This window comes from Leuciscus leuciscus (genome assembly GCF_965113295.1).
Source record: "Leuciscus leuciscus genome assembly, chromosome: 23".
NCBI lineage: Eukaryota > Metazoa > Chordata > Actinopteri > Cypriniformes > Leuciscidae > Leuciscus > Leuciscus leuciscus.
Window position 1 is genome coordinate 12,399,680 of NC_138747.1, and position 13,468 is coordinate 12,413,147.

Genomic DNA, 13,468 nt, shown 5'->3' on the forward strand with positions numbered 1-13,468 from the left:
TATATTGTAAGGTTATCATGATCTTGACCTTCTCAACGCTGTCATCCACTGAAAGCAGGGTCTGCAGCCTTCTCCTCTGTAAAATATTGGTGAACTGCATGTGCACAGGCTTCATGGGTCCCGTGTAACGCAGGATCCAGTGCTTGTCTAGGTTGGGGGCGTGGTTGTAGCTTGGTGTTCTGAGTGGGACATTTACAGAATTGTTAAAAGCTGTTTTCTGTGCCATTGGAAGAAATTACACATTTGTTATACACTTTACTGTCTATGAATAAAACGTAACATTTTTGGCAAGAAAATGTAGAGTCACAGTCCTTTTACACAAGATTTGTGTGTAATTCATTGTGTGCTGCTGGTGCTGAATAACATTGCTGAGAAATTTCATTGTGCTGAATTCTGAAGTCATATTGTAAAGGCCAATACATTGTCTTCTCTTGGTTTGCACTGTTTGAGAAGATTTGATTTGCATAAAGTTGCATTGTACATTTCAGCTGCAGCTTGATGAATGAGCAATTAAAATGATAATTAAAAAAAACAATAGTAAAATAACAGTGAACTTGTGATTGTACATGTGTTTAGATAAAATAGTATGCTAATTTAGTTTATGCACTAGCAATAGACTTTATACCTCTAATGGGACCTATGAATGAATACTGATGCAAATAATAAATCATGATATTATAATAATAGCACTCTATATCTCTCTTGAGCCTACTGTATGCACTAATTTGCCGGAGGCACTATGGAAACAATTACTGTACACAGAATACATAATCAAACCTCTGTTCCTGCAATAAACCAAGAAAGTATGTCATAAGAGGTGGTTCATTAAAAGTAGCTAATGTGTAATGAGAATAGTGGCTATAGTACTATACAGTGAGCATTATTTATTAGGCTGTCGTATTTCAAATGGCATGAGAACATTTGACTGGAGAAGTGCTGGAGACTGAAAGATTTAAACCGAATGAGATTTATGAAGCTATAACCTCATGCATACTGTGAATTCTCCTAGTGAATGAGAGAGAGAAAGAAAGAGAAAGAGGGTCTTACATGTGTTGAGATGCATTGGGGAAGGCGCTGCTGTACTGAGGTGCTGCGTCCTCCGGCCCATGGGGGGCAGCGTGGCTCAGGACCATCATCACAGGCCTGTGCGGGTACATCCTCTTTGACATTCGGAAGTAGTTGATACTGTCATTTGTGATTACATCAGTGAGATAGTCCTGTAAAAGAAGTAATATTAAAAGGGAAATCTGTCCGATGCAAGAAAGTATCAATATGTGTTTACTAAACACATACACTACTGTTCAAAAGCTTGGGGTCGGTAAGATTTTTTTTTTACGTTTTTGAAAGAAGCCAGGACATTTGAAAGGATTCCTTCATTCTTTCGTTTTTATTTCAAATGAAATCTTTTTGTAACATTGTGAATGTCTTTACTGTCACATTTGATCAATTGAATGCATCCTTGCTGAATAAAAGTATACATTTATTTTTAGAATTTTTTTTGATCTTACGGACTCCAAACTCTTGCACATTGGTGTATAATTTAATCCTAGATCATGTTTATCTATTATTATGTTAAAAGATTCACCAATATTAAAACTTTGGCTGAGGCGATCATAAGCTGCTAATTATTTTCAAGTTATGAGCAATAAGTGATACATAGCCAATATTAATTCATGCTGTTTTGTCTATATAAACACTACTAACAACTAAAGTCAATCGTTTTAAACACTACAAGGGAATTTAGGGATATTGGAATGATATTCATTTTGCAATTTGCTAAAGATTTAAATATATGAATAATTTAATGACAGCATCATATTGCGGCAAAGTTAATAGGAAATGAGCATGTACAGTTAAATAATTCCCAATATCTTAACTCTCTAAAATTGTCTGTCTACCGATATGATACCAATACATTGTGCGTCCTTAAATATGTTGGGTAAATACTGAGAATGACCTGAACCGATTTTTGAACCGTTTTACACTTGGTCTACTGTGTTGTAAGTAGGAACATTTCATAATACAATGTTCAGTCATGTTCTTTGAAAAAAGACAGCGGACAACCTTCGGATACTCTGAGCCATGCTTTTCTCGGATCCCATTCCGGCACAGTGTGTAGTTGTAGAAACGAGAGTTCTTCACCAGTGCTACCCATTCTCTCCAGCCAGGAGGCACATAAGAGCCATTATACTCATTCAGATACTTCCCAAAAAAGGCTGTAACAGAAATGGATTATTTTGAGATCTTAACTGAAAGAAATTTATGAACATAATTCAGTATTGCAAAAATACTGCATATACAGATCCATGCTGTCTACTAACCTGTCCGGTAGCCTGAATTGTTGAGGTGGACGGCAAAAGTGTGCGGTTCATGGTGGGCCTGCCAGGACGGTGATGAGCAGTTCTCGTTGTTGGTGTAGGTGTGGTGGTTGTGCACATATTTCCCAGTCAGGATGGAGGATCGAGAAGGGCAGCACATCGGAGTGGTGGCAAACGCATTGGAGAAGTGGGTGCCGCCCTGCATCATTATGCGCTTTGTTTTGTTCATGGCCTGCATGGAGCCTTTAGGGAAAAAACGGGCAATATATGTAGATTCGAAAAAGAGGGAGACAGAGCAAAAGAGATCCAGATTGTTTTATGTAACAGATGCTTGACCATAAATTTCCTCCCTAAAAGGGTTCGAGTGAAAAGCCTGAACAAAGACCAGCAGTGAGGCCATTATGTTGCCACTTCAGTGATTAAAGTGCCAAAAATCGAGTAGAAAAACAGCATGTTTGGCACAATTGACCTCAGCAGTTGGCCGATGCTACTGGAATGAATGTGCAAGATGCCCTTCTCCAGAGAATTTAAGTAAATTATATGATAATGACTCATAAATGTGAATCATACTCTGATAAACTCATACTTGATGTCACACTGCGAGCAAATTCACAAACATAATATGCACCCACATACAGAGAGAAATGCAAATAGGCAACACACCGAGTTCAATGTCTTGGTCATCAGTAAGAATGAGAATGATGTTTGGACGAACGTTTCGTCGATCCCTCTGAAGACGAGACCTCAGCTTCTGGCCAGAGAGGTACATGGTTCCATCCGAGGGGCAGAGGAACGTCAGGATGAAGACAAGGAGAAGGGTGGCCGGTCTCCACCCAACTGCCATGACTTTAACCCGTCTTCCAGCTCCCACACTAGTTAGTAAGATCACTGTTTCTTCTCAACCTGGAGAGCAAAACAAGAGTAACTGTAATTTATACAGGGCCCATTATCAAACATTTCCTATATTTCCTATATTTTTCAGGTCCAGTTAATATTATAAAAACATAACTTTTCTGGTTTCACAATAAATGGTCTATTCAGAAGGAAGGAAGGAAGATTTTTTGCATTTAAAGTATTTGTGTTTTATAAAGTAATTAAGTGTTTGTTGTGCATTAACACACACACAGTTAGAAGATTTATCAGAATAATTTTTTTTATTTTTTATATATAACATTAACTTGAACTGGCATTCATTGACAGTGGTGCTCACTGACAGTGGCGCGCACACACATACACACTCCTCAAATGACCCTCCTCTTCTACTCCTTTGGGCTTTTGGTCACCATGGGCAGAGTAACTGAGGAGCTCGTCCATATAAATGATCTTATTTATGATGCTTGGCATTAATTAATCATTAATGATGCATAGAGACCAACTCATTCCCCAAGTGTAACGATCGGATCAGTTGAACACATGGCAGCTGGTGTGGATGATAATGACAGCGGGCTACAGGCCAAAAGGAGTCAGAGAGAGGGTGAATGATACGGGCCAAAGGTTAGAAGAGGAAAGGGTCATTATTAGAGAAGACAATAGGGTGTTAATGAATTGGAATAGGGAAGGTATGTGATACAAATTGGTTATGGAAATGCATGTTTAGATTGACCTCACAGCCAGGGTTGGGGCAATTTTTTATGCAGTAGAAAATGTTTTAGGGACTGTCATGAGGAATATGCAAATCATTATCGTAAAAGTCAACAAAAGACAAAAAGACATGCAATTCATTAATATAATCTACAATGAATTTGCAATGACAATTCTGGAAATTAATAAAAAATTGCATAAATACTAAACAGCTGCAGAAATGTTATTTACCAGTTTAACATTCGAATAAACACTTGGCTAAATACATGAAAGTGCAGTAAATCTTTTAAAGTGTCCTAAAATATTGTTCTCAAATCACTTTTGTATTATCATTAATCATCAATGTAATAATTGCGATTATCTTTTTAACTATTATCATGCAGTTCTACCATAGTCCTACCGTGGCCTTCAATTTTTCTTGCATTTTGAAAGTTAATAAATCTATTTACTTTTCTATCCTTATGTACAATTATATGTACATTTTTTCACGTACAATTTGCTTTGTTTTCCCCTAATGTCCATGTCCCCATCATAACAGACCAATGGAGAAACACTGATTTATTGAATATCAACTGAATTTGCTACCATATTCACAACCTATAACCAGCGTTTTTGATTCACAGATGCAGAAGAGAAACATTTTCCTCTGTTAAATCAGTACTACTCATACAAGATGTAAATTGCCAAATCAGAACAAGCGCAAAACACTTCACCTCTAACACACCAGAATTTTTGGATAAAACCCACAGCAGTTGTTCTTTGTCCTCGGAGGAGGTCAAACAAAATATCTCTAATAACTGATAGTCAAATACAATGGAAGGATTTTGTAGCTTCTTAACACAGCATTAACCCAACACACCACCCACTGTGATGGGTTACATTCAGAAAGAAGCATGAGCTAAGACAGGAATTACTGTTTGCTTTGGAGACCACAGGAAACCCATCTCCCTCAGCGTCGTCCCTTGAAACATAAATCCACATGGAAGTATCCCTTTCATTAAACTCCATGCCATCTAAATTACAGCTTATTTTCTTTTAATTCAAATCACACAGGTTACAACAGCAGAAATATTCATCCCATCTTACCTCAGAGCGGTCAAGGCCAAACGTGCTGTAGATCCAGGCACCCTGTGGTCTTCAGGGCAAAGGTGATCACACAAAGTTCACCCTCCAAACTATCAGCCAAAACTTTCTGCAAGAGATGCCTTGAGGGTCTCCCACTGCTCATCCCTGGACCTTCTCATCTAAAGGGTATATTTTTAATCTTATAGTGTATATGACAGCTTTCTCTCCTTCATCTATGCTCTTCTCGTCACTCTCCCTCTCTCTCTTTCCGTTTCTCCCAACATCTCCTCTCATACCCTCACAAACACTCACACAGCTGCATTCAGTCCATGTTAATTCCTGTTCTCTCCTCCGTCATTGTTCTCTCTCAGGGGAATGGATGAGGTCTGACCTTGGGGGTCTCCTGTTTTAAATTCTCTTGGCTGCTCTGTTTACCCCGGGCCCCTCCTCTCCTCCTTGTCCCTCTCCAGGACTCATTGCTGGCAATTGATAAAAACAACAGCTTGAGAAAAGAGTTCAATCTTAAATAGCTCTAGCAGGACAAACAGGAGATGTTTTGTCATTAAAAGTAAGTTAATTGCGACATATTGATTGCAACATTTTTTAACAGTTGCATGGTGACGTTGTTTGATTTTAAAGGTTCTTCATTACCGCCACACCAGTGAGAATAATTCTCAGTATTGCCATTGCCAATAATTGCCAGTATCAGATGCTCTGTATCTGATCTACCATTCTGCTTGCCAGCATGTCCTTTAGCGCTGAGCTCCTGTTATTGCTGCTGTCAGCGTTTTGCCCAGCTCGCGTTATAAATTGGGTTGACATGATATGGTATGACAAACCTAGGGATATAATAAACTTCTCAGTAAAACAATTTTAAACATATCAAATCTCATTCAAATGTTTGGAGCTAGTTGTAAAAAGTTCATTTTAAAAAAAAATTCAAAAGCAAAAATATTTTCTTAAAAATGTTCTACGATTGAAAACAAAGTTGCAGTTTAAAAAAATAATACGTAAAACTATGTATGTATGTCTGTATATATATATAAATTCAACAAGATATATATACAAATATATTCAACAAGATGTAAATATATAATTAAAACTTATTTTCAGATAATATAATTTCATTTTTCTTAACCCGTTGGCAAATGTTTCTTTTTTTAAGCATAAATGTAGCAAAAGAGTGCAAGGTTTATGTTTACAACAAGTAAAACTTACATAAAACAAGTACAAAATGTATAAATAGTATCGAATGGTATAGAAATCAAGATATATTGTTGGTAAGAAAAAACACTTTTTTGCAGTGTTATATTTAATTGTGTCTTTTTGTTTGCTTGAATTGCAAAATAATTCTTTTCAATTGTCTGTAGAACATTTTCAAGATAATTTTTCTTTACTTTTGCCTGATATATGACTTTGTGTAAAAGCTAATTTTACAAACAGGATGGTGTCAATGACAAAAAGTCACACAAAATCGGACCAAAGAAAATTAGCTCTTTCTGAATGCTACTGAACGACAGTAATAATGCTTTTTATGGAGGGTCTTGTACATGACAGAACAACATAAAGTAAGAGCCATTTGACACAGGTGAAATAGAGTGCACTTGACCCAACTTTCGTGCCCTGGGCCTCTCAAGTACCGCCATCACTCTACTTCCTGCCCTCATAACTATGCTGGCATGGCTTGGGGAATGTGCGTCCACCCTCTGATTCAGTATGCAAACTTTCCAAAGTCTCCTTGAATTTGCCAACAGCAGTTGGTATTCAGATGCAAATGGTCTGACAAGCCTCTTTCATGGGGAAGACCTTTATCTGCCAGCCAGTTTAAAGTGAGGTGGGGGGGATATGTGGATTCTCCAGTTGAATACTGTACATCAGGCCCTTTTGTGGCAAACTGTGGCCAAAAGGACTTGCGTCAGATTTGGTCAACATCAGTATCCATCATACCCTACTTGTTTGGAGTGGAACATATACGCCATGGCACCTACAACAATTGATTTGCGCATTTAAATGATGCCGTGAGCAGTTGCAGGGGCGGCATTTTCCTTGAACAAATATTGAACACACAATTATCAAGAGCAAATTGTGTTTTCTGCCTTGATCAGCAGTATGATAAACAGCCGAAAAGCTGCATGTCAGCACTGTGTGAACACAGAGGGCTTCTAAATCAAGCTTTAACGAATTAGACTGGTCAGAGTCAACACCTCAAGTCCCGTAAACATTACTGACCTAACCCTCAGATTTACATCACAAGGCTATGATGACAAGCAGCAGAGAGCAAATGAGAAACATAGTAACAATACCCTCATATCACGATTCGATACATATCTTCATTCTGAACTCACAATACGATATTATTGCGATACTCCAAGACATATGGTAAAAGTTAAAAAAATTTTTTTACTGTTGATTAAAATGCTAAATTTGGTATTTCATAGGGGAATAGGCTTTGACTTGGTGTTGGTAACCCAATGCACAGGACAATGGTGACACCAGAATAAAAATATTCATGATTCTGAAGCTGAAAATACATAATTATTTTAGATGAAAATGCTTGCACTCTGTCACTGACTAGATATATTTCAAATAATGTAGGCCACTTTTTTCTTGTAACATAAGACATTTGGCATTATCAGGGCACACACATATTCCCCCATTGCATTATTATACAATATATTCAACATTATATATAATGTAGTACAGACACTAAAACTCTGTAAACTTAAAATTTTTCTTTCTTTTTTTACAAATTTACATTTTGTAAATTTTTGGAAAGTCATTTTTTACTTCGGGTGAACTATACACAATGCAGATTGTCACTATCCATGATACATACTGTTGCATTTTTGTATTGCGATATATTGTGACAATATATTGGTTACACCCATATAAAGCATTGCTTTACATGTCACAGAGGACAGCTCAAGTAGTCTACCTATTTTCTCCAGTAAATGAAGAACTCGCTTAATGGAATATTAAGCTCAAACAGCATTTGTGGCATAATTAATAATCATAATTAATAATCAACTTTACACACAAAAAAAATGTGATAACAGAAGTGAATTGGACAATCCATAAATATTAAAAATTCTCGCTGTTATAAGAGTATAGCCACAAGACATGAACAATATGCAAGTTAACATGATTTTAGCATAAAAAATTGTCTACCAACCTGTTCTGTGTAAGGCTATATTCAATTTCACAACTTCGATGCTATGACATTACAACGCCATTAACCTTTCAATTCGAAAACAAAATCTCTATGACTTCTTTTTACAGCTCAAATAATAATCAATGCTTTAGAAAAATTATAAGCTTGAGCTCCAAAAATTGTCCCAATTCACTTCACCTATAATGTTTATTTCTGCTGCTTCTTTTTTAAGAAAGAAAAAGAAAACAAGGGACACAAGACGAGTTGAAATGACTTTTTGTGGTAATCAACATTATGCTACAAATGCTTTTGTTTGTGCTGTATATTGAGATCAGAATACTAATTTAATAGAAGTTATGTATAAGCATATAAAATTGAGTTTTAAGAGTGTATCACTTTAATCCAGCTTCCTGCAGCTAGCTGAGCATCTTTAAGCTGGTATCTGAGTGAGTTAATGATGAGCCTCTTCTGTTTCAGCTTCAAACAAGAACAAAGAAAGGTCAGAATAAGCGTTAATCATCATAATCGTCTGCTTGTTATCGCAGTGGCTGATAATGGACAGATGAAAAGCCATGTTTAGATGCTTCCTCTGAACACAAATGACACTGACAATTTTCAAACAAGAACAAAAGGAGGGAAAAAGAAGCTAAATATCAAATGCATCAAAGATTATTTTTTTTTATAGCTGAATCTGACTAAAATGAGTTTTGAACTAAATATGTGCACTAGTGTAATGTGAGGCTAAATATCAATCAACTAGACAGGAACCGTACTGCTAATTGTTGTTGCCCCTACTAATTGCAGCATCTAACCGGTGACTGATTAACAAATTATATGTACTCCTGCCATCAGGAGCAGAGGAATCCAGTTCCCGTCCTCCGTATCCGTCAGCAGCCATATGGCATGCACTAGGCAAGCGTGGTGGTCCTGATCCCTGTGGCCAATAGGGGATATTTGTAGGAGTCACCCTGGAGTCTAAGGCCACTTTATCGCCCTCCGTATGTCCTGTGACAGAAGGACAGAGGGGCCACATACAGTGGGGTCCAAAAGTCTCAGAACGAAGATGGAAATTTTGGACTCAAAATCGAATTTAAGGGAAAATAGGGAATGTTAAAACAAAGACACTTTGGAGCTCATGGAGCTTGAGTGCTTCTGCCTTTAAAGCAAACAGGGGACAAACACCCCTTAAAAAAAATTTGAATTAATGGACATTTTTCAATACAACTTTTTACTCAAATCATTATGTAGATAATATAATATGTACTGACAAAACTGGATTAAAGTAATGCTAATCTTAGTAGTAGACCCCAAAATCTTTGGCCCTCGCACACTATCAGCAGTGCTGTGATTGTGCCTAAGGGTTTCATGTGGACCCCAGATATCAGGGTCTTAACAAGCAACTGGAGGAGAAAATAGTTTCTGGTACATTTTTCAACCTCAAAAAATGGTTTTTCCACTGCTATCTGCCAGGAAAATCCTTTAAGATTAGTCTTTCCTAGAGCACTGGCTCCACTCATCCGATTCTGACAAAAGAAGTAGATGGAGTGAGAAAGATAGAAATAAAATGAGAGGGGAGAGTGACTACTGGTTTCTTCATTTACATATTCGGATGCAGAAGGAGAAATTGTGCCTTAGATTTTTAAAGGTAGAGAAACTGAGAGCAGGACCATACTGCACATCAAGATGTTCATCACATTAAAAGAAATACATTGTATCCAAATCAAAACTCAGAATAGCATATACAAATACATTAAATTAATTTATATGCTTTAATGCATGTGACATCTACTTTGAGTCTGTAGTGAAAGATTTGTTTGTTTGTATTGAATACTTAGTATCAGGTTTCAGCTTTCCTTACAATCTGCTTTCTGCCATGCTACAGGATGCCAGTATATGTCATTCATTTTATTTTAATTACTTCCAATTTTTCTTGTCTCCTCTAAATGACTTGAGGGAGAGGGTAAGGGTAATGGCCCTGACTTAATGATGATTACAGACAGTATTGGTTTCTCATTTCAGTAAGCTGGCTCAGTGGTGGAAAAATAGAAATACATTCATCTTTTTGTTCACACAGCAAATGCAGTGTGCATTGTGCCTCAGACAGAAATAACATGCATCACTTCACCAAAGTCAATGTAATAAATCCCTAATGAAAATGGCTTCAAATGACAAAACTCCGGTTCTACTTGCTTCGCGGTTTATAGCTGACCACCGTTACACTCACCCTTCTTAAGCTCACTCCCATCCGGGTCACGGCACCAATGTAACCCCTCTGGTTCTACTTGCACCGCTCCGGATGGGTTTCAAACCAGCGTTTCCAGCATGGGAGGCATAACAAGTAGCGCAACAAGTACGCTAAAGACCACAGCATCTAGCGTCAGTCGCTAATGCACCTCTTGAGACCAGGGGAGTGAGCTTTTACTCGCACAGCTCTTACTAACTGGCCTCCGTTAGCTCTGGAAAATATTTTATAAAAATGAAATAAAATACAAACTAGTACTTTTCCAAAGAAAAGTGAAACAATTAAAATGAACTAAAACTAAAATGGAATTGGAATTATAAATACACAGTGAAATAAAAATAAAAACTAGCTACATTTTCAAAACCAAAATAACCCCAAATTGCAGCTTTTAAAACGCAGCTCCCTCCGTTCACTGAAACCATCTTCAGTATTCCATCCACAAAGAAGCACTTACAGCTCACAGCAGAAAGTGTAATTATCACATCTAACGCCCCTGACCCCTGTGGATTCCAGCACATGAACATTAGCAGTTATTCACATGGGCTTCCCTTCCCACTGTCAGTGTGGCCACTGTGAAGATTTTCTAATCTTCGCTGGAGATGGTCCCTGGGGATGTGCGGCTTGTTGGTATTTTCTTTTTCTGACTTTCCTCATCCTAATCCTCTTCTCCTTCTCCCTTCCTTCTCTTTGTGGTTAGATTAGAAGGCTTAGTGGTAGCCCCTCCAAAATCTATACATGTTACAGGCCTCATTGCCAAAGACACACAAGGGCTTTAAGAAGTGCAGGGATGGATGGGAACTTGAAAAGAGGAATTAGATAAGGTCCAATGCCCAGCACACTGACCCGAGTCTTCACAAGATATCTCCGCTAATCAGATGTAAACTGTTCCGATTGTCTATGGATATTTTAAGCGAAAGAAAAAGTTAATGAAACATGAAAAAGTTATGAAATATGGACCTTGAAATGTTATACTGTAGGGAATTAATAAGCTATTTTTCCTAAGTAAAAGAACATCCCATCTTACATCCAACTTAAATTTCAATCTAACAGTCTTTAAGCTGCATTCCATAACTTTTTTGGGTTAAAAATTATTCAAAATAAATCTGAGCAAGTACATAACCAGCCAGTGTTCAAAACTAGCTGCTTGCCTTAGCTCGTTAATAATGTTTTTAATTCCAGTGGTACTGGTGGATTTCGGTGGGAAATTCGAGCATGTCTTTGCGTCATTACGTCACATCTGTACACATAAAGAAGGTGTCTCACTCTCGGCTAGTAGGCTATATTGCGTGTGAGGATGTTGGAGGTGGAGATTTATAGCTTTTTCTCACCGCACTTTATATAAGTAAACTTATCAATTTGATGGCGGGTCCAGAAAGGTTCAAACGACAATCACCAGTGACAACTGGAGATTCACCCGTTGTAAAACGCAAAAGACTTCGTTCCGGCTTCGGAGTGGTTACAGAAAAAAAGAGACTGCAACCGGGCCCATGCAAAAACAAGGACAATTTCGGAAGGGCCTTACATGTTGTCACGCAATGCTTATGTTGTTAAAATTAACAATTATAGAATAAAGTATAATTTGCACGGTTTTACGTGATATGATAAGCGATAGTTAGATTTAATCAGCGCGATTTACTGCAATGCTTTTTCCCCTAAGTTGGTCAGAACAAAAGTGGATGTTACTTAAGTAGAATCTGTGATTCCGAATGACAGTATCCACACCGGCGCGGTGACTGACAGCCACACATTCTCCTCAAAACATTGGATTCATCCGCGCTGTGCTAAACTGTAAACTAAACAGCTTCTTTAAAAAAAATTACAACTTAAAATTGCAATACGTCTAAATGTTTCAAAAATTTGGATGCTCTATTTTGGCCACAACCAAGACATATCTAATGTCTAACCATTGGCATGATGCCCATACCCAACATCTCTCACAGCCATAACTCTCCCGGTTTCTTTCTTTTTTTTCTTCTTCAGTACATTGGAAATATAGTTTATTTAATATGCCAATGTAGCTTCAGATTGACAAAGTACTAAGGATGTTTTCCTGGACAGTTCTTATCACTATCATTTGTTCCTGTCTTTCAGAATTTGGCTGTAATGTGTAATCCATATCGAAGGGAGTTTCTCACACTCGCATAACCATAAACAGACACATTCAATGGAAATAAATACCCCCACTGTCACATACAAGTGCCAAATTAATAAAACATCTGGTGAAAATCATTAATTCTCATTTCCATCTCTTTGTGTTTTAATTGTGCATGAATGTCTTTAATCATATCACGAACAACCCATGACTGGCACACACATAGATTCACTCAGAATTTACCCTCCTGTCAATCATAAAATTCTATAAATTCCCCGCCTGCTTATGTATTGGTTTCTTAAATATTTTGCCTAATTTCGCCTCAAATGCCAGTTCAGAAGAATCAATGACATGCAGGACAAAACATAGAAAAAATAGCATCTATGTTGCACAAAGAGTAGATCAAAAGATCATGGCACTAAGAACATGGGTTTGATTTTTCAGAAAATCTCAATGAAATGCATTCAAGGTATACATTTTCCGAATGTAAGCGGCTTTAGATAAAAACATCTGCCAAATGAATGAAAATGGAACCAGGTTGGAAAATATATGATTTCCCAAGGTAGTATTACACAGTTCCCACATACTGTACAGTATATACATTAAGCGAATACAGTACTTAATCATTACATGGTATCCGGTTACAATAGCCACTTTTTCCCCCCATTTGGTAACTGGCCATTAATGTGGAGTCATTGAACTAAAACCCATTTCGTTAATGACGCTTTCATTGGGGCCCCATGTCTGCATCTTTTACCCTGTGGCGAGACTGGACCCTCTAAACTGCCCCTTTGATGATCGTAATCTGTAATCCATAAAAAAGACTATTACCATTCCCTCAATTTCCACTGCTTTTTCCCTCCATTTACTTCCCTGCCGATAACAATGGTCATTACATTCACAAATAGAACAGTGCAGGTGGTTACTGCCAATAATTGAGAGGTTCGGTGAGAATCTGCTTGAGGGAGGAAAGGGCTACATAAAAAGCTAAAGTACTTGATGTGAGACCGAGTTTGACC

General features: G+C 37.5%; 1 protein-coding gene across 2 annotated transcripts in view; it reads right to left on the bottom strand.

Annotated features, from left to right (window-relative positions):
• Positions 1-13,468, bottom strand: part of sulf2a (sulfatase 2a) — a 34,823-nt gene that overhangs the window by 9,043 nt on the left and 12,312 nt on the right. For both annotated transcript variants that reach the window (XM_082155179.1, XM_082155180.1), the window contains 5 exons: positions 2,982-3,221; positions 2,322-2,561; positions 2,065-2,216; positions 1,048-1,217; positions 29-179 (listed from right to left, as the gene is read on the bottom strand). In XM_082155179.1, the coding sequence (XP_082011305.1) occupies positions 29-179; positions 1,048-1,217; positions 2,065-2,216; positions 2,322-2,561; positions 2,982-3,162 (894 nt within the window). In that variant the 5' untranslated portion in view covers positions 3,163-3,221. The remainder of the gene's footprint in view (positions 1-28; positions 180-1,047; positions 1,218-2,064; positions 2,217-2,321; positions 2,562-2,981; positions 3,222-13,468) is intronic.